At 43.7% G+C, this 22,149-nt stretch overlaps 1 protein-coding gene across 1 annotated transcript in view; it reads left to right on the plus strand.

Annotated features, from left to right (window-relative positions):
• The first annotated feature begins 20,366 nt into the window (after positions 1-20,366).
• LOC115060794 (gamma-aminobutyric acid receptor subunit rho-3-like) overlaps positions 20,367-22,149 on the plus strand; it is a 13,209-nt gene continuing 11,426 nt past the window's right edge. The window contains exons 1-2 of the mRNA XM_029528894.1: positions 20,367-20,438; positions 20,779-21,031. Of these exons, the coding sequence (XP_029384754.1) occupies positions 20,895-21,031 (137 nt within the window). The 5' untranslated portion in view covers positions 20,367-20,438; positions 20,779-20,894. The remainder of the gene's footprint in view (positions 20,439-20,778; positions 21,032-22,149) is intronic.

Raw genomic sequence — 22,149 nt, forward strand, 5'->3', positions numbered from 1 at the left:
GACATAGAACGTAGTTAATATTAACAAGCCAGTCAGGTTGCAGGTCCCTTTATAGATACCCACTAAAAGCTAAAATATTCCATTACAAACAAAAGTCCTGAATTAAATACTGACATCACTGTCATTATTATAGCCAACCATAACCCTTTAGTTGTTTTAATAAACTGACTACTTTGTTTTTAAATCACGGGGTTATCGCTTTGACCCTAAAAGGAGACTGAAGTCCACACGGTCTGTTTGTTTTTACTATATTCAGTCAGCCCTTCACCTTCAGGGAGCTTTCAGTGGAGAAACCAAACGTCTGTTTGTCAAACAGGTGACGATAAAAGACAAGAGATAAACTCAGAGGTTACTTTTTATTCAGTCAAACTAAGCAGTGGAAAGGTCCTGAAGTTTAAAGGGGTTAGGTTGCTCCTCTTTCTGTCTGTACATTCTATTTCAAACGTAAATTTGTGATTGAAGGGTTCACACTATGACCTGATACTGATCTCTGGTAGTTATGAAAGGATTTATGTTTGAGTGTTTTGTGACAGAATTCAGGGATGAATCATGAAACTAGAGGCTGAAATCAAATACTTGAATCTTTGGCTGGTCAAACTGAAAGTTTGTTCAGTTACAGTCACATTCTTGTTTACAACAACACCCAGAAGAAGCTTGTCATTTATTTAAAAGTTTACGGGGCGGTGGGGAGACTCTTCCCACCTTTGAGAAGCTGTACCAGATAAGGATAAAGTTACAACAATAAATGGGCACAGACATTCCTCCACCTTCCCTTCCTTCCTCCCTGCATTCTTCTGTTGCTTGCTCATGGTCTGATGTGAAAATATAAATCCAGTAAAATCAGAGGATCCGGTTGGCCACGATTTTCTGATGCAGCTCGCCTCTATTTTGAACTGAACTCCACGAGCTGCTTGACTGACAGGAAATCCCCTTCTGGTCCCATTTCTATGTCACCAAGTGTCCACAATCAAGGACCTTCCTTTGGGCGTCACAGATCCGTGAGGGACAGCCTCGGGGTTTGACCTGGGCCTGTCTTCAGAGTCTTCCTGACATGTGACACAGTTGTGTAAACTACAGCATATTTATACAATCTTTTAATCCTTAAAATCCTAAATACATAAAAAACTGGGGCAGCAAAGGTAAAAAAAAATACTCTTTATTACAAAATACATTCACCATCAACTACTGATTAAAATCCTTCAACACAAAAAGGACTAAATCAGAATAAAGTTAAAACGTTGGTCAGAACACGGCTCTTATTTGCAAATTCCTATTTATTCCACCAAATCTTTGGCAAATTTCAAGTTAATGTCTGAAAAGTTGACAAAAGAAAATGATGATTATTTAGTTTCTTTGCTCAGTGTCATAAAAAAAATTAACTTAACAGGCATAAACTGGCCACATTTTCTCTTTAGGTTTGTCAGCAGAAGAAAAGAAGTGATGGAACCAGCTTCTCTTCTGGACAGGCAGATAACTGGATCCATCACTTTTGGATTGACAGTTCCCACAAACAGATGTTAGCTTGTTGGCAGCTGTGTAATTCGTCTTTCATTTGGCAGTGCCCGTGGTTTGAAGTGACTGATGACATCATGTTCATCAATAGGACTGAGTCGAGTGGATCTGCCCACTCACCTCAGATGACATGAGTCGGCTGAGCAGATCAGAGGTAAGGCGCTACATAGCAAGACAGAAAACAGACATTTTAACAGTTTTACAGAAAACGAGGCAAAGTGTACTGAGTGCAATGCAGCCATCACTTGCATGGTGGCAGCACATCTGCTATGATGAAACATCTCTTAAAACACCAGGTTCATCTCAGGGACTGTACCGTGTTCCACAGCTGCCTGTTAGAGCAGTGTTAAATCAGCCTGCTCCCTCATGATGTGCTGTCCAACAGTTACAGTACAGTTTTTGGATTTGTAAGATTGCATTTGTGTTTATTCTGTACTAAAGGTCTTTATTCCATATGTATATGTATATAAATGAAGGAATCAGAATTGTTAAAATCCTAACGAGTCCCAACCCTAGTGGGAACGTATAAAGGAGAAATTTTAAACTTCACCAAGAAGAACAAACTCAGCAAAGTGAAATAAACTGTCACATCATCACGATTCCTTCAAACGCTGCACTGACTCAGTATCATAAAGTGATGAGACGAATTTTGGATCTAAATTTGTTCACCAATGAATTCTTTTCCAACACTACAGAAGACATCCATTCTTTTTTACTGCAGGAGTTCTTTGGTAAAATTAAAGATTTACTTACTTCTTCCGTAAATTTTCTTCTGATGACTTGTTCTTTTTGTCGTGCTTTTTAAGAGAGATGTCATCAAAACAAAGGAGAAATTAATCAAAAAGATTTGTTGGAAAATTATTTAATATTCACATTGTTGATTTTGTTATAGATATAAAATGAAATTGTTTAAAATTGTCAGGAGAACATTACCTTACCTTTTCTCATTTTAAAGTACAGCACCAGGACACCAATGACTAACACCACCAAGACCACCACAGAGACTCCAATCAGTGCTCCTGTGATATTCCGTTCCATTGTCTTTTCTGAAACAGAAACAGACACTTGAACTCTCCCATGATGCCTCATGATGGTGTTTCCTGACGTTGTGGTTGTTGCTGCTCTAACAGATATTACAGATATTTTAACGAACTTCTTGCTGCCTCGCCTGGATCTCCCTGTTTCCTCAGAAAGATGTTGGTGATCAGAGTCTCCTCAGCATCAATCCATTCACAGCTGTATATTCCATCATGGTCATAAGAGAAGTCCTTCAGTGTGAGGCTGCCTGACTTTGACTCATCCTTCACCAGCTGCCTCCACTCCTCTGAGACTGAGACCTCAGTCCTGGTCCTGGTCAGGATGACCTGATCCTGGTTGAACCTCCAGGTCAGACGCTTTAGTGTGTTTGAGTCCGCACAGTGGATTGTTACTTCATTGCCTGTTACATCCATTGAATCTAAAATTGAAGAGGAAAAAGAGGAAGATTTAAATTGAAATAAACCAGAAAAGCTGAAAAGCTGGCTGCAGAGTGGGTCCTTACTCTGCTTAAGCATGGTGGCTTTCCTGCTGCCACTGGGAGTGCTGATGGTGCAGATGTAGTTCAGATCAGTGTTATCTGCTGAAATCAGTGAACCCCTGATGTTGTAGAGCAGCTGATCAGTCTGCTGGACTGAGACTTTGTCTTTAGGGGCCACATCAGATGGAGGACTGGTGGACCAGGTGAGCTCCGGCTCTGGGTAGATCCCCCCGGAGCTGCAGGTGAGCATGTTTTTCACCTGATGGAGGTCAACTTCATCAACTGGAGCTGCAAAAAAAAAAGATTGTATTGTGTTTTTACAGCCCTTCAACCTTTAAACCTGATGAAGACTTTATTACTTTTTATAAGTTTACAAGCTAAATGGAAAAGGAGCTGTTTTTAACCACCATATTCTAAAACAAAAGCAGAAATGTCATTTATCAGGATTTATTGATCCTTATTCATTTGTTTCAGCCAAGTGGAACTAAGTATCTGAATAAATGTTCAGATTTTAACTGTAGCCTGTAAGTTCATTTAGAATAATTATAACTGTGATAGCTTCATGTCCACAGACTCTTCACTTCAGACTTCACTGGACTTTTAGTTTACTTTAAATGTGTGTTACATTTCTTGTGTGGTTGTGTATTCACTGTGTTTGTCTCACAGATCACTCGCAGCTCAACGAAGGCCTCCTGGTTTCCTCTCATGGTGCTGGTGTAACATCTGTACCTGCCCTCATCCTGAACCTTCACCTCCCTCAGCTGCAGGGAGGCGTTTCCTCTGGAGATCTGGTCCTTGAACAGGGAGGTCCTTCCTCTGTAGTTCTGGTTCTGGTCTGCCAGCTGGTCCTGGCTTTCGGAGTAGGAGTGGACGGGACGGTCTCCTGCCGTCATGTGAATCCAGTGGAGGACCGGATCAGAACCAGAGCTAAAGCTGCACGGTAAGATGCAGCTCTTGGTGATAACACAGACCAGAGGAGCTGTAAAAGACCACGAGGATCAATTATTAACATTTACCAGTGGAACCAAACTATGATCAGTAAACAGACCTGAAACAAATCAGTCTCTCAGGAGAGTAAAGTCACACTTCGAAGGAAAAGTAGTCATACAAGTGGAATGTGGCTCAGTTGGTTTTATGAGATCTCTCTCCATGTTATTATTCTTCTAGTTGTTAACAAAGCTTCCTGTTGATACTTCGCCGCCCATGTAAAGACTGACAGACTCATTTAGACTTTAAAAACTTTAAAACTGTTTCTTTTTCTTCTTAAAGGGGACACACACCTGTTAGCTTCAGTTTGATTTTATCATGTTATTTTCCAAACTGACCCAAAGATCTGACATATTAACACGACAGCTTCAGTTTCAGTCAACAATGTAAAAAAAGTCCCTAAATGACCCTGAGTCAAGGAAACATGTAATATCTGAATCTTATAACTCCTACAGTCAGTGAACGCTTCACTTACCTCCTCTGCTAAAACTCCACAGAAGGTTCAGGGTCCCCCAAACCAGTGACACCTTCACCAAAGTCATGGTCTCTTTGGATTATCCCATTAATGTGAAGAGCTGTAGACTGACTGAAAGGAAAGGACAACACACTCTAATCTGTGGGAGTGGCAGTTAAAAGTCCAGTTATTCAGAGAATGAAACATACTCGTTTGTCAAGTCCTCAACTCCACACACACCTGGCTGCCCAGGTGAAAGCCCGCCCCCTCTAGTTAATGTCCAATCACTGTTGTGGCCCCGCCCCCTCAGGTGACTAACCTATCACAGTGCTGCAGCTCACACACGGAGCAGGAAACGACAGTTTGACCTCCGGATGCTCCGGAGCCCATTTAACGGATCCTTCTGCCGGTGGAGGAGCCGTCATAGCTGCAGGCTGTCTCTGCCCGGGTTCCGCTGAACGGCTCCGTCCACCGCCGTCCGTTAACGCTCACCGGATCCGTCTGTCATGCGCACTGTTGCCGCGAGAACCCCCGAGATCTCGCGGAATCACGCATAATCGCGCGATATGTCCGGTTGTAGTTTCTATAAAGAGAACCACCAAAGCATTTAAACCGTTTATTGTGTTCGTTGTGTCCGTCCGGAGGACGTTTGTCGGACCGAAATGGTAGCTCACCGTCCGCTCCAATCACTCCCGCAGTGGTATTCCCCGCCGCGGCCTTTTTATGGGTGTCTTTGTAACAACGATGCGACGGGTCACAGATTATTCTGTGATTTGGACCTCCAGAATCAGCATCTCCTGGTCCACGGAGTCAACAGGGTGACCTGATAACTTCAGGTCTGTCCCCGCCCCTTGTGACGTCATCCAGGTGTGACCTACGATCCGCCGTGAACACGGACTGTTTTATTTTGAAAGTAAACCGGATGTTTTATTTTGTCTGTGCTCCGACTTCCGGCTGAACCGCCGGTGAAATGTGCGATCAGACCGCCTCTGCTCGGTTTACCGGGACATCTGACTGAGCTGCTTCACTTCACACTTCAGAACGCATTTTAAAGTGGACCAAAAACTGGAGAACCTCCAGAACAAGATCCAGAAGCACCCTGATCACTGAGAACTCCTCAGTCTTCCTGACAATGTGACAGTTATTGTAGAAAACCTGCAGTTTAAACCTTTTCAGCCTTCAACTCCGACAAACAGAAAAACTGGGGCAGCAAATGTAAAAAAGAATTTAAAAAACTCTTTAATACAAAATACATTCACCATCAACTACTGATTAAAATCCTTCAACACAAAAAGGACTAAATCAGAATGAAGTTAAAACATTTATCAGAACATGGCTCTGATTTGTAAATTCTTAATTTTTCCACCAAAACTTTGGCTAATTTCAAGTAAATGTCTGAAAAGTTGACAAAAGAAAACCAAACATTCATCTATAACGCCCACACAGTGTTGTCTGAATTTCTGCTTTTTCGGTGGTATCTGATAAATCTTTGCTGCAGTCTTCCTGTTTTTGGGTTATATTGTTTCCAGTTTCCTCTGCAGTTTAGTCAGGATCACATTTTTTTAAATAAACTTGTGTGTCACACATTTCCATTTTATTTATCCATTTTGAATAAATGTGTGTTGACAGTTCCCATAGATGTTGTTTCAGGGGAAACTGGACCATTATGGTCATGAAGAGCAGTAGTTTTAATCCACTTTAGTGCAGTTTAATCCCAGTTTGATCGTGTTCAGCTCTCTTTGTCCTTTAGTGTCCAGAACTTTGTCCACAGTCATTGAATTATTTACTCCTCCTCGTCATCCATCTCTTTTTCATCTTTTATATTAAAGTGTTGTGTTGTCTCATCTCTGCTGCTTTCAGCAGCTTGAGGAGTTTCTTCACTGCTGTTACTGCAAACAAAAACAAACCAAATTCAGCAGCAGGAACTCGGGTTAGGACCCGGATCCATCACTTTTGGATTGACAGTTCCCACAAACAGATGTTAGCTTGTTGGCAGCTGTGTAATTCGTCTTTCATTTGGTGGTGCCCGTGGTTTGAAGTGACTGATGACGTCACGCCCCTCATCTCAGATCATTAGAGTCAGTCGAGCAGAACAGGGGTAGTGAGCTAAAAAGAAAGACAGAAAACATCTAAAGTGTGGTCGTATTTTAACAGTTTTACAGAAAACGAGGCAAAGTGTACTGAGTGCAATGCAGCCATCACTTGCATGGTGGCAGCACATCTGCTATGATGAAACATCTCTTAAAACACCAGGTTCATCTCAGGGACTGTACCGTGTTCCACAGCTGCCTGTTAGAGCAGTGTTAAATCAGCCTGCTCCCTCATGATGTGCTGTCCAACAGTTACAGTACAGTTTTTGGATTTGTAAGATTGCATTTGTGTTTATTCTGTACTAAAGGTCTTTATTCCATATGTATATGTATATAAATGAAGGAATCAGAATTGTTAAAATCCTAACGAGTCCCAACCCTAGTGGGAACGTATAAAGGAGAAATTTTAAACTTCACCAAGAAGAACAAACTCAGCAAAGTGAAATAAACTGTCACATCATCACGATTCCTTCAAACGCTGCACTGACTCAGCATCATAAAGTGATGAGACGAATTTTGGATCTAAATTTGTTCACCAATGAATTCTTTTCCAACACTACAGAAGACATCCATTCTTTTTTACTGCAGGAGTTCTTTGGTAAAATTAAAGATTTACTTACATGTTTGCTCCATTCTCTGTTGATGGCTTGTTCTTTTTGTCGTGCTTTTTATGTGAGAGATGTCATCAAAACAAAGGAGAAATCAATTCAAAAGATTTGTTGGAAAATTATTTAATATTCACATTGTTGATTTTGTTATAGATATAAAATGAAATTGTTTAAAATTGTCAGGAGAACATTATCTTACCTTTTTTCCTTTTAAAGTACAGAAAAACACCGGCTGACACCAGGACCACCACCAAGACTCCAACCACGGCTCCGATAATATTCCGTTTTGTCGTCTCTTCAGAAACAGAAACAGAAACAGACACTTGAACTCTCCCATGATGCCTCATGATGGTGTTTCCTGACGTTGTGGTTGTTGCTGCTCTAACAGATATTACAGATATTTTAACTAACTTCCTGTGTTCTCACCTGGATTTTCCTGTTTCCTCAGAAAGATGTTGGTGATCAGAGTCTCCTCAGCATCAATCCATTCACAGCTGTATATTCCATCATGGTCATAAGAGAAGTCCTTCAGTGTGAGGCTGCCTGACTCTGACACTTCCTTCACCAGCTGCCTCCACTCCTCTGAGACTGAGACCTCAGTCCTGGTCCTGGTCAGGATGACCTGATCCTGGTTGAACCTCCAGGTCAGACGCTTTAGTGTGTTTGAGTCCACACAGAGGATTGTTACTTCATTGCCTGTTACATCCATTGAATCTAAAATTGAAGAGGAAAAAGAGGAAGATTTAAAATTCAACATTTTGATGATTTTTATTATCAGAAAACCTGAAAAGCTGAAAAGCTGGCTGCAGAGTGAGTCCTTACTCTGCTTAAGCATGGTGGCTTTCCTGCTGCCACTGGGAGTGCTGATGGTGCAGATGTAGTTCAGATCAGTGTTATCTGCTAAAATCAGTGAACCCCTGATGTTGTAGAGCAGCTGATCAGTCTGCTGGACTGAGACTTTGACTTTAGGGGCCACATCAGATGGAGGACTGGTGGACCAGGTGAGCTCCGGCTCTGGGTAGATCCCCCCGGAGCTGCAGGTGAGCGTGTTTTTCACCTGATGGAGGTCAACTTCATCAACTGGAGCTGCAATAAAAAAGATTGTATTGTGTTTTTACAGCCCTTCAACCTTTAAACCTGATGAAGACTTTATTACTTTTTACAAGTTTACAAGCTAAATGGAAAAGGAGCTGTTTTTAACCACCATATTCTAAAGCAAAAGCAGAAATGTCATTTATCAGGATTTATTGATCCTTATTCATTTGTTTCAGCCAAGTGGAACTAAGTATCTGAATAAATGTTCAGATTTTAACTGTAGCCTGTAAGTTCATTTAGAATAATTATAACTGTGATAGCTTCATGTCCACAGACTCTTCACTTCAGACTTCACTGGATTTTTATTTTATTTTAAATTTGAGTTACATTTCATTTGTGTGTTTGTCTCACCGATCACTCGCAGCTCAACGAAGGCCTCCTGGTTTCCTCTCATGGTGCTGGTGTAACATCTGTACCTGCCCTCATCCTGAACCTTCACCTCCCTCAGCTGCAGGGAGGCGTTTCCTCTGGAGATCTGGTCCTTGAACAGGGAGGTCCTGCCTCTGTAGTTCTGGTTCTGGTCTGCCAGCTGGTCCTGGCTTTCGGAGTAGGAGTGGACGGGACGGTCTCCTGCCGTCATGTGAATCCAGTGGAGGACCGGATCAGAACCAGAGCTAAAGCTGCACGGTAAGATGCAGCTCTTGGTGATAACACAGACCAGAGGAGCTGTAAAAGACCACGAGGATCAATTATTAACATTTACCAGTGGAACCAAACTATGATCAGTAAACAGACCTGAAACAAATCAGTCTCTCAGGAGAGTAAAGTCACACTTCGAAGGAAAAGTAGTCATACAAGTGGAATGTGGCTCAGTTGGTTTTATGAGATCTCTCTCCATGTTATTATTCTTCTAGTTGTTAACAAAGCTTCCTGTTGATACTTCGCCGCCCATGTAAAGACTGACAGACTCATTTAGACTTTAAAAACTTTAAAACTGTTTCTTTTTCTTCTTAAAGGGGACACACACCTGTTAGCTTCAGTTTGATTTTATCATGTTATTTTCCAAACTCTCCCAAAGATCTGACATATTAACACGACAGCTTCAGTTTCACTCAACAATGTAAAAAAAGTCCCTAAATGACCCTGAGTCAAGGAAACATGTAATATCTGAATCTTATAACTCCTACAGTCAGTGAACGCTTCACTTACCTCCTCTGCTAAAACTCCACAGAAGGTTCAGGGTCCCCCAAACCAGTGACACCTTCACCAAAGTCATGGTCTCTTTGGATTATCCCATTAATGTGAAGAGCTGTAGACTGTCCGTCCAGAGCAGGAAGGGACTGACTGAAAGGAAAGGACAACACACTCTAATCTGTGGGAGTGGCTGTTAAAAGTCCAGTTATTCAGAGAATGAAACATACTCGTTTGTCAAGTCCTCAACTCCAGATATTCCTCCTGCTAACTTTCAGCCAGAAGTTTTAACGGTGAGTTCTGAATCTGAAAGATTCAGAAACAGATTCCTTGTTTTCATGAAACAGTCTGTTCATGAACTCTACAGCCCACCAGCTGAGTTGGACCGAGCGTGTTCAGGTTATTTTAAACCTGAGAGAGTCTGTCAGGTCATGCTGCCGTTTCAAATGTCGACATAGAACGTAGTTAATATTAACAAGCCAGTCAGGTTGCAGGTCCCTTTATAGTTACCCACTAAAAGCTAAAATATTCCATTACAAACAAAAGTCCTGAATGAAATACTGACATCACTGTCATTATTATAGCCAACCATAACCCTTTAGTTGTTTTAATAAACTGACTACTTTGTTTTTAAATCACAGGGTTATCGCTTTGACCCTAAAAGGAGACTGAAGCCCACACGGTCTGTTTGTTTTTACTATATTCAGTCAGCCCTTCACCTTCAGGGAGCTTTCAGTGGAGAAACCAAACATCTGTTTGTCAAACAGGTGACGATAAAAGACAAGAGATAAACTCAGAGGTTACTTTTTATTTAGTCAAACTAAGCAGTGGAAAGGTCCTGAAGTTTAAAGGGGTTAGGTTGCTCCTCTTTCTGTCTGTACATTCTATTTCAAACGTAAATTTGTGATTGAAGGGTTCACACTATGACCTGATACTGATCTCTGGTAGTTATGAAAGGATTTATGTTTGAGTGTTTCGTGACAGAATTCAGGGATGAATCATGAAACTAGAGGCTGAAATCAAATATTTGAATCTTTGGCTGGTCAAACTGAAAGTTTGTTCAGTTACAGTTACATTCTTGTTTACAACAACACCCAGAAGAAGCTTGTCATTTATTTAAAAGTTTACGGGGCGGTGGGGAGACTCTTCCCACCTTTGAGAAGCTGTACCAGATAAGGATAAAGTTACAACAATAAATGGGCACAGACATTCCTCCACCCTCCCTTCCTTCCTCCCTGCATTCTTCTGTTGCTTGCTCATGGTCTGATGTGAAAATATAAATCCAGTAAAATCAGAGGATCCGGTTGGCCACGATTTTCTGATGCAGCTCGCCTCTATTTTGAACTGAACTCCACGAGCTGCTTGACTGACAGGAAATCCCCTTCTGGTCCCATTTCTATGTCACCAAGTGTCCACAATCAAGGACCTTCCTTTGGGCGTCACAGATCCATGAGGGACGGCCTCAGGGTTTGACCTGGGCCTGTCAGGAAGTCCAACCTCCTGAAACCAAGAGTCTCGACCTCCTGGTTTAAATTCCTCACAGGTTGGTCCAAGGTCTTTACAAAACCTCTTCCTGATGAAAGCAGGTGATCCACTAAAATCCGAAAACACCAGTCGAGCGACACCCAAATTTGCCAAAGAAGTCTCTTGTCACTCTGTGTTCAGTCTGTGTTCAGTTGTGTCTGTTGTGTTTGTTAGTATTTCATTAGTTTTGCTGTCGCCCGGTCATCGTCATTGTTTTCGTGTCCTCAGGTCAACTAAGAGCCACCAGCACTCAAAGGGCATCCCTCATTGGGGTCACTGTCTGCTGTCGAAGCTGGAAGAGGAGAGAAATGATAATTAAGCTGACGTTCAGTTAAAGTATCTGGAGATGACGAGCTTTAGAGGAGGCTAACTGTTTCCATTCTTTATGCTACGCTAAGCTAACAGGCTGCTGTAGATTTCCCAACATGCTATTCCTGAATAATGAAGTGAAATTAGTCAGCAAAGGACAGAAACATTTAACAGAGAGGTTGTGAGCAGATTAGAAGTGTGGCTCCACCTCGTGAAGGAAGCTGCTCCATACGCACCACGTGAACATTAACAAACTCTCCTTAGAGCTCCCTGTTGGATATATTCCTAATGAGTGATAAACAGGAGGCAGGTGTCAGCTCCATTCAGCTTTCTGGCTCCACCTGGTGTTGAACTGGTCACCAACCTTTGACTGCCTGCAGCTCTGCCACCTCCTCAGGCTCCTTCCTCGGCTTCCTCCCGATGTTTCCTTGTATGAGAGCGAACACAGTTAAAAAACTATTACAGCTCATAAAAACAAGGCATCCACAGCTCCCTCTCCCTCTGCCCACATTTCCTATCATGGAACCATTTTGGACATAAGTGGGCTGACAGGTGTGGGTGTGGATTGTCGATTATAATCGTGACAACATAATTGCAGCCAAACATGAGGAGATGACGAATGACAGCTGTAGCTTTGATCATTCCTGTGGTCAGAACTAATTTTAGTCCAGACTTCATTCTGCTTTTTAGGAGGATGGAAGGCGACAGACTTTGACTCTGTCTGACCCTTTACCTTTCATCTTCAGGTAGGCCAGCATTCCCACCAGAGCCACAACCAGACCGCAGACCACCAGACCCACAATCCACCAGTGTGACGGCTCCTCTGCTGTGTGCCGGGTAACTGCACACACGAAACAAACACACTTTTTAAATACAAACAACAACAAATGCTTTGGTTTTGATTTCATGCTGTTGTTTCAAAACATAATTCACTTTGTGATTTTTATTCCTAAAGGATAATTGTTGCTCTGCGTCGTTCTGTCCAATTAATTTTACATTAATGCTTTTTAAAGCTAAACTTTTAAATCTGTTTTTTCTTGGTTCATTTTTAATTCATTTTATCTGGATCGTGAGTGACCTCCTGTGGTTGTGTGCGTAACAACAACAACAAAAAAAAACTTTACATCAATAAAAATCTGATTAACTATCAAACAACATGGAGCCAGTGGAGGGATGTGGATTAAACTGTATTATTTCAGAATTTTAACAGACTGTTAGAAACTTTGTGCTCTCAGATAACAGAACCTGGCATTTGTAGGTCAGCATGCTGTCTCAGTTGTTAATAGAACAAAACTAAAACATTTGAAAACCGTCCAAATCCAACGCCTGCACTGATGACATGACATCATATGGCATATGACTGACATCAGTGTATTCATCCACTGAGAAAAATAGTTCCCCACAAATTCATAGTTTCCTTCAGTTGGTAAAAATATCGGTGTGTCTGTGTTTGTTGATGATTGTTTTTGTTTTACAGTTTGTGCGTGTTGTTGTCTCCTTTAAACATCTGTATAGTTTTACTAATGTGCTTGATATGAATTGTGTGTCTTGTGTTACTTCTGCTTTGCAATGAGTCGTCTTTGTTCATATTTGTTGTGTGTTTGTGACCTCACATTTAGGGTCGTCGATGATGACGTCGGTGCGCTCGATGTGCGTGATGTGTGGCGTGGAGAATGTGCAGGTGTAGGTGCCCGTGTGGTCGGGGTATTTGGGGTCCATCAGCCGCAGAGAGCCGTCTCCAAACGGGACCCTGAAGGCGTCCAGCTCTGCGTGGTGCTCCCACAGCAACGTGGAGATGGCGTGGCCCGACAGGCTGTTGTAGGTGAGGATGTGGGACGGGTCCTCGCCGTTGGAGAAGCTCCACTCCAGGGAGGGGTTGTTCAGGTAAGAGGGGGCCGAGCAGGGGATGGTCATATCACGGCCTTGACTTCCTCTTTTTTCTACAGGACAGGGGGGGGTTAACCTTTGAACCCACATGATCCCACCAGAAATGACTTCCTTCCTCGTTACCTCTCTCCCTGAGGGACGCCATCCAGGCTGGCTTGCCATAAGGGGTTGTGACCTTGCAGATGTAGATGAGATTTGGTTGTCCGCTGAGCAGCCGGAGGCGGCTGTCCACCAAGTACAGCCCCTGTTTGTCGGGCAGGATGCGCGTCAACGGGCGGAGTTCCTCGAAGGTTGGCGGCTCGGTCACCCAGGAGACCCGCGGCGCCGGGAACACGTTACGGACTGTACACCTCATCTCCTCGTAACCGCTCAGCCTCGACAGCTCCAGAGACAAACCCCGGATGGGTGCTGAAAACACACACGTACACACACACAGCAGGCTGAGTTTCCCAGAAGCCCCTGATGATAGATGTAAATGCCAGGCCCAATATAGGTCGTAGTGACTTCACAGTTATGCAGAGAACACTGGAGCCTTTGGAGGAACACACTGCTCTTTAACACAAAGACAACCTGACAGATTACACAAAAATACAAATAACAGTCGAAGATTGTGACCTTTTAAAAAACTAAGTCAGTGCTTTTAGTGCTCTATAATCTGCCCTTGGGACCGGGAATCAAACCAGCACGCTCACCTGTTCAGAGGATTTACATCCTGGAGGGGGGGGGTTATCACATGATACTGTGATACCTTACTGCCCCCCACACACACCTCTGACTTTTTCTAGATTTATTCTTGTAAAATGCAAAGAGACACGTCTTTACTATGAATGTGGAGGAGGAAAGCCCTCCAGACTCCATTTGAGGCCCTGGACTGACCTCCGTCGTCATGGTTACAATAATAAACTACGAACTGTGCAGAAAGCAGTGTACCTGTCTTGGTAACCATGGTTACTGTGATCATGGTCTTGACCTCACTCCCTGGTCTAGATAGTCCTGTTGCCATTTCGTAGTTCTAAACTTTCTGGCTTCAGAGAAAACAGCGTGCATCTTTTATTGCCAAACAACCTTAAATTTAGAGGGGGACAGAGAAATGCATGATGGGACATTTTAGGTTCGGTTTCAAACCCAAACAGAGACGAGCATGTTATGTTATATATCCTTCATGCACGTACACACAATGTCTTCACGTGGGAATTGAAGCAGACATGACCTTTTGAACTCACCTTCCACCTTCAGGATGACCTTGGCATTGTGTTCGCCGTTGGACGTGTGCACGTGGCACCTATACGTGCCTCTGTCCTTGAGGCCGCCATTTCTGAGGATCAAAGTGGCGTTGCCGCGGGAAACTAGATGTGGGAAAACTGAAGCACGGCCGTCGAGCTGCTTCTGGTCGGAGTGCTCCTCGCTGCTGCTGCTGTCGTCGTGGTCGTCTTCACCGTCGTCGTCGTCGTCGTCTTCATCTTCATCTTTGTTGGGTTTGTTGTGGTGCTGGAACTTGTAGATGACGACGTCCTGCCTGAACCACTCGATGGTCTCCTGGCTGCCCGGCGGGAAGCTGCAGGGGAGGACACACTCCTCGGAGACCAAGCAGGTCACGGTGACATCTGAGACAAAGGAGACATAAGAGACACAAGAGACGTCTCTGCTGTCAGTGAAGCAGCGAACAGCTGAGTTATGTTGACATCCAAACAGATCTGGGAACCAGACGAAGGTGCTGGAGGCGTCCCAAAGGGGGCGGCCTCCAGGACCACGGGGAACTAGACTTCTGGACCCGTTGAGCCCTGACGGAGAAAACTGTGAGCCTGGAGGCGGATCTGCAGCTCCTGTGTGTGTGTTAGTTACAGAGGGTGTGTCTCTGGAACCGGAGTCCTGGACAGGTGAGGACACAACAAAAACAGGCCTGTGTTTAAAAAAGAAGGGAGAACAAGGCCTGCTCTGTTTGGGGCGTGCCGTCAAACTGGAGCGAGCACAGATTTTAAAGCCTCCCCGAGGCCAACTTATGGTTTAACTTCACTGATTTATCAGAGTGGAAACTTTTATCGCTGGTGAAGTGCAACGTCTACGTCATGAAGTAATCTAGCAGATATGGCTTCTGTGCATATTTATTGACTTTTTCTTTGTGACATCAGAGCGAACTGTCGGCACACTTAGAAGCACTTAAGTAAAACCTGCAGGTCACTTAAAAACAAATAGAAGTGCTACAAAGCAACCAAAAGCATTATCGCTGCAAAGGGGCCATCAATAAAAATAAATATTTGAGGAATCTGGACGATAAAAAGCACCTTTAAATCTGCACAGTTGATGGACGAGTGACGCCAAACTTTAATCTGTGCTGCCAGGAAACTAATCGGAGTATGAATCGATGTTGGTACATGTTTTCATTTCAGCACTTTTGGATTATTGGAACTTAAAGGCTTCAGCCGCTTGACATCTTTCCATTAGATCGCTGATACCTAATAACTCAGTTGGTTCAGACCAACCTGCAGTTTGGTCAGTTGTTCTCGCCTGGTGAAGGAGGACGCTGTTTGCTGGAGTAACTCACCAAATACTCAGTAGAGACTTTTCATATGTGAGAATTGATACTGAACAAATCCACCTTTTTGTCTTGTCAGGTCACAGCGTGAACCGTCCTGTAAACTGTCCCTTCGTCAGCAGCTGTTTTTAAGAGGCTTTGGAGGAGAAGGGACATTTTCCCATAGATTTCAATAGTCTGGCATTGCCCTCCAGCGTTGGCTTCACACTCATCTAGATCAGGTTAAACGCTGACGTCATCAGGAAACTCACACGTGAACAAACACGGTGATGATACAACGGAATTTTTCCTTATTCACTCAGCTTCCTTTTGTTGCTAAACTTTCAGGGGGCTTTCATCCTGGCAGTGACATGTCAGTTTTCCCTCTGAGAATTTCACAAACCAGAAAATCTGACGTTTTGTTTGAGAAGCTGTCAGACCTGCTGCCAACGGTGGCCAAGTCTGAGCTTGTGAGCATCGACTCCTTCTGAGACAGACAACAGCAACAGTCGTCCATGAATTCATGGCTGGTGGTCAGAAAGTTACGAGGTTACGTTTTCCCAACAAATATGAGGAACGTCAGTTATTTCTTCATGTTTTCTGACTTCCCTCTTCTGTCCGTTGGTTCCTCTGTAGGATTTATATTTACTGCTGATTGCGTATTGGGCTGATGCGATAGACGACCTTTAGACCTCTAAGGGGTTCTTTTGTGCTTCTTTTTCAGGCTGAATTGTTCCTCTGTTGACATTTGAATGGATGGATTTGTCAGCACAGTTTGTGGGTCGCTGTTGTGTTTATTGTGTTAATAGCTCAGAGGAATCAGATAAATCAGAGTTTAAACACACACCAGTGTCAGTTGAGATTTTCGTTGTTTTTTTGGGATAATTAGAGAAAAGCGTGAAATCAATCAGCCTGTCAGCCGTGTCGTTTCTTTTGTTTCGGCCTTTCTGACTCAATGAGCTGTTGCGTCATGACACAGAAGGTGAGACGCCTTCTGTCTTCTCCACCCGGGGCGTGGGCCGTGTGCAGCGTTCCTCACACTTCCTGACTCACCGAGCGGCCGACCCGCTGACCTTCACCGTGACCTTTCCTGCTCTCGTGGAAAGCTTCTGTGGCTTCCAGAGCAAACACGGCGCCCTCAAGGTGGCCGACAAAGTGTGAAACATTAACTTCACACAAGCAGCTCGACAACACAAATGATTTTCCGCACTGTGTCAACAGAAGTTATTTTCTGGTTTGTTCTGAACTTTATGTTAAAACAAACAGGGTTCCTTCCTCTGGCTCCTGAAGTCGGCTCATTTCAAAATATTCCAGAGGAGCAGAGATCAAAATCCGCCAGGATGCTTTGTTTTGTTCCGGCCTCTTTGTATTAATGATGGTGTCTTGTAGAATTTCCTTCAGACTGCAGATGTCAAACAGATGCTGACAGTGAGTTTTGGATGGGGACGATAATGAAGGACTGCTTGGATTTTGCTAACCTCGACTCTTAACTTGAACCATGACAACTAATCAAACTGTCAGATGTTGAGGATGGAAAATGTATGTTTACCCATAATGACCACGACTCTGAGCTTCATCTCAGGGTTTCCTCGTCCCGCCTTGTGTCGGCTTTATTAATAAAGCTGCTGACTCAAATATCATCTCAGCTGTGAGGAACGAAGCTGAGCGGTGATTACGTTCTTCCCTCCACTTCAGCTGCTCTGTCACTCGCTGCGGTCGCATAGTTTTTTCCACCCTGATGTCAGAATTTTATTTCATTTGGAAACTTCTGTACGACATTCTGGAAATGTCTCTTTTGCAGGAAGGAGAAGAAGGAAATCTTTGTTGGATGTATCGGGTTCTGCCCAGAGAGCCTTCGGTCTTTGCTGGACAAAGAGGTGTTTGTGTCCTACCTGGAGTTTTGTCCGGCGTGGCGATGCTGATCCAGAGCAGGAAACAGGCCCAGGTGTGTATCGCTGACATGGTTTCTTTTCAGCTGGGCGCATTTAAAACACACAAACACACACTGAGATGATGCAGCTCCGTTTTCAGTCCATTTTTCTTTCACTGTGCCGATTTGCAGCCTTTCTGCGGCAGGTTTCTTCTTGGATCTCTCTGGGTGGTTTGGCATCACACACACAGACACACATATACAGAAACAAGGAAAAGGGGGAGAGAGGACGATGATTAGAGACACATTCCCGATGATGTGGACACAGGAAGGTAAAACAGTGCGTGACAGGACATGTGCAGTGTTCACGGCTGATCCTTTGATGAATGTGGAGGATTTGGCTGCCGTCAGTCTCAAACTTCCCTTTTTATCACTAAAGAGGAAAAAAAGTCATCTTCTGCCTATTATCCTTCACGAACTGAAACGCTGAAACAACTCTCTTTTCTTCTTCTTCTTATTGAACCGTTTTGATTTTATCTCTGTTATCTCCACACCATCGTCACAGTCAAACAGAAACTCAAGTGGACTTCAAAGGGCCTGAAGAAATGTGTCTATCTTCTCAGAGCGGAAACAAAGAGAGTCATCATCAGAACAAATGTCTGAGATTCTGCGGAAAAAACGTTTCCCACATGAGCTGAAGCCTCTCCAAACCAGGAAGATGCCACTGTCTCAGGTGAAATAACAAAAACACACCTTTGTCCACTAAAACACAACGTTTGCCTTTTAAACCTGTTCTGTATTAATGTGCATGTTTTAATTCAAAGAGCTGCTTCATAGAAACTTTGCTGCCTCCATTAAAATGTGAGTTTGATACTAAACGTGACAGAACAAAGTTTATAAAATATTAACTTAGACTCTCTGACCTGACATTTCCTCTTATCTCACACTCAACATGACCGGAACTGTGTGTCAATCAAACAACAAAAGAGACACACAACACCTGCTTTTGTTATTATGACAAAAACTAACGATAAAACTAAATGAATCTTACACTAACTCACTAACAAAGACTCTGACCTCAGGTGACCTCACACTGAGCTTTACGTGAATTAATCAATGATTGATCAGTGAAAGTATGAAGGCTCGCACTCAAAGTCAGACTGTATTGAAGTCTACGGGAAAGCATCCTTCTTTCTCCCTGATGTATTAGGAGGTGATTGACAGATCGTACAGCTAACAAACAAGCAGAGGGTTCACGTCTGTGAATCTTTCAACATCACCTCATGGAAATGAGAAAAATAAAAAACACAAGCAGCAGCACACGGGACAAACCAAATTCTTCTAACATGTTAATTCTGATTCACTGTAGTTCTCAAATGTGTTGATGTAAAATTCCCAACATGAATCAACTCACAGAAGTGATGGCTGCGTTGAAATGACATACTTCTTAGAAGAAGATGTAGATTTGGCATCTTTCAAACAGAAGGGTCTGAGTACTCACAGCAGGAAACTGTTGAATTATTCCACTCCCTGGAGTCCGGTGGCTCAGCAGGAGCTGCAGCTCAGAGGAGGAGAAGGTGTGAAGAGTCCGCTGCCTCTGAGAGACTGAACTCCGCTTGACTGGCTCAACAGGTTATTTAGAGAGTAGGCAGCACACACACACACACACACACACACATTTCAACATTCACAAGGCACTGAGAGGGGAGGGTCACACACACACACGCCCTCTGAGTGGGCGGAGCCTGGTTCAGTCATAAACACACACTCAAACACACAAACACAGGACCCTCAGTCAGTGTTTCCAGCAAATGTCAGTGAGGTTTGTTTTCAGATTGTGTAGCTGTTTAAGAGCACATTGTGTCATCTGTATTATCTGCTGCATAACACACACACACACACACACACTGTGAAAGTCATCTGAAACACCAGGCGTTTCCCCTTTCATTTGACCTGTTCTGTACTCTGTCCTGATTGGGTGGTACAGTCTGTCAATCACACAGTAGCCCCACCCCCCATTTCCTCCCATGAAATTGGAAAATTTACAAACAGTATGTTGCTCTGATGAAAGGAGAGACTGAGACCACAACTCAACAGGAGGAGGAGGGACATTTTCCCATAGACTTCAGTGTGCCCTGACACACTCATCGTTCAGCTCTGGGATCGCTCCCCGTCCGGATCGCACAACAAAGCAACACAAACAGATGAGTGTGTTTTTGTCTGTCAAAGGTTTAAGTGGCTGAGCAGCACTTCTGCTCTCCTGAGGTTAGATTGTGTTGAAGTCTATTGGAAAATGAAATGAATGCACCGGCCAATCAGCAGAGAGCACAGAGTAGGTCAGCTCCACCTTCTCCTCTGTTTAAAAAAAAAAAACAAACAAAACAAGATGGCCGACTTATTGATTACAAGCCGATGGTGGGCTGACACTTGCTAGCTTAGCAACATTCAGGCTACAAACACCCAGAATGCAACTCTCTTCCTTGTTGTGTCATCACTGCCAACCTCCCATCCTGTTGTACTCGAGCCAGTTTGACCTTTGACCTCAGTGAAGCTGCTGCAGCAGGATCGGTGTTCTGTTTTCTGACTTTTTGAGGAATTTGAGCAGCGATTGTGACTCAGTCGCACAACTTGAGTTGGCCAAAAAATCCACTTGGAACTTGAACGGAACGGCGAAAACATTCAGCTCTGCTCAGACTGAGCAGATTTTTACTGATGGTATTATTGCACGTGTGTGAGAGATTATGTCTTCCAGAGGTGTGAACTGAAGACGGCTCGAGGTGCGTCTGGATTAGATGCAGTTTGCTCCACTCCAGCTCGGATTAAACATCAGCTGATCTTGACGACCTGTCGTTGTTAGAGCTGCATCTAAACCTCCGATTCATCTCCTCGCACAAACACACACACGAGGTGGAGGTGTGCACTGTCCTCACACCGTCGCACCAGGTGCCGGTTTTTTCACTGTCCCGCTAAGAAAATCCTGATTACTGACGTGTGTGTGTGTGTGTGTGTGTGTGTGACTGTTTGTAGGTTAGTGAAAGATTGCTGTGGCTGTAGATAAGAGGATTATGGGGGAATTAGTGTCATTCCTCCATCGCAGCGAGGAATAGATTCATATCGATTTTAATCAGAGATTGAAAGATCCACAAAGCTGCAGATAAAACAGACTGAGGGAGAGAGAGGAGGAAGAGGAGGTAGGAGAGCAGAGGACGAAGGTTTGGATGTTCAAACAGCTGCTGCGTGTTCATGTTGGTCCGGGGATCGCTCATCTGCCGCCGGAGCTCAGCGGCCGAGGAAACCTGCAGCAGCTTTGGGATGACTGACCAAAACCACCAGCGTTAGTCGGCCGGCCCGGACCCTCCTGGTGGAGGGGGGGGGGGGATGCTGCCGGACGCCTGAGACATGAAGGCGGACTCGCTGACCTGCTTGGCTCTGACCGTGGCCGGCCTCCTCGCCACGGCGGCCGCCGGCCGCGGCTCCGGGCGCAGGAAGCACAAGGAGGTCTTCCTCCAGGAAAACAGCAAGTTCAAGTTTGGAGGGTGAGTCGCACAAATACAGACTCACACACTGAAAACCAGCAGGCGGCAGCACAACAAGCAGGAAACACAACTTTACCCTTCCGGAGGCCAGATTGGTGCGGCGAATAGTTCAACTTTCTTATTTCATTCCATTTATGTTTGTTTTCCACAAAAACGTTGTGTTAGCGTGTTTGTTTTAAATTCTGGTGTTAAAGAACCAAAATTCATTTGGTGACTTTTAGATCAGTTCATTTTCCAGCGATTATTTTTCACCTGCTTGTCATGAAGTCAAAAAAACCTCGACCATGTCGGCACCCAAACTGAGAATCTTTCCCGCCAAGTTTTATCACTTAACTGTCAAATAAAAAACATTTCAACAACTGTCGGAGCGCTGCGTTGAACTTTTGTTCAGATAATCCGGAGGACTGAAGCTCGTCCCAGAAGGCCTGATGGCTCCCAACAGACGAGTGTCTGAACATCTGGATTTTAATCTGAGTGTTCTGTTGGAGCTGTCGGAGGAATTCTGAAGAAATTATAATAATAATAACAATAAATCATTGATTTCAACATTTGACTTCCTGTTCGAGACAAAATCCAAAAGGAACTGGGATGCAACTGCAGCTCAATCTTTTACTGGTGATAGAGTTTGGGCTCCACTATCCAGACCCAGAGTCCAGGTCCAGGTCCAGGACCAGGACCAGGACCAGGACCAGGTTTATTTCACTGAAGTCTGTTTACATCGAAGTTTCTGGCGTTCTGTTCCTGTAATTTTCCAGTTTCCTGTAAAAAAGGCAAACTTTCTCTGAGAAACTGACACTGAAAACTTTCACTTCCAGATTATTTATTATTTCATTTTAAAAACTGTCATAATAATCTGGAGGGAGGACAGACTGAGTCAGGATGGAAGTGTTCCAGCTTTGAGCCAGAGCGACTTTCTCAGACTGGTTTTATTTGTTTAACAGAAAAAGAGCAGCAGCCAAAATTTTTCCTGGAAGAAATGAATGCAGCTTCAGTTTAGTCCGAGTTTGGTCTCTGAAAAAGATTCATCATATTTATGTCCAATTATCCTTAATTATAGAATAAGTAACTTATCTATGATCATAAAGGAGGAATGATTTCACAATATTGGACTATTTTAT

The sequence above is a fragment of the Echeneis naucrates genome, chromosome 20 (assembly GCF_900963305.1).
Source record: "Echeneis naucrates chromosome 20, fEcheNa1.1, whole genome shotgun sequence".
Classification (NCBI taxonomy): Eukaryota; Metazoa; Chordata; class Actinopteri; order Carangiformes; family Echeneidae; genus Echeneis; species Echeneis naucrates.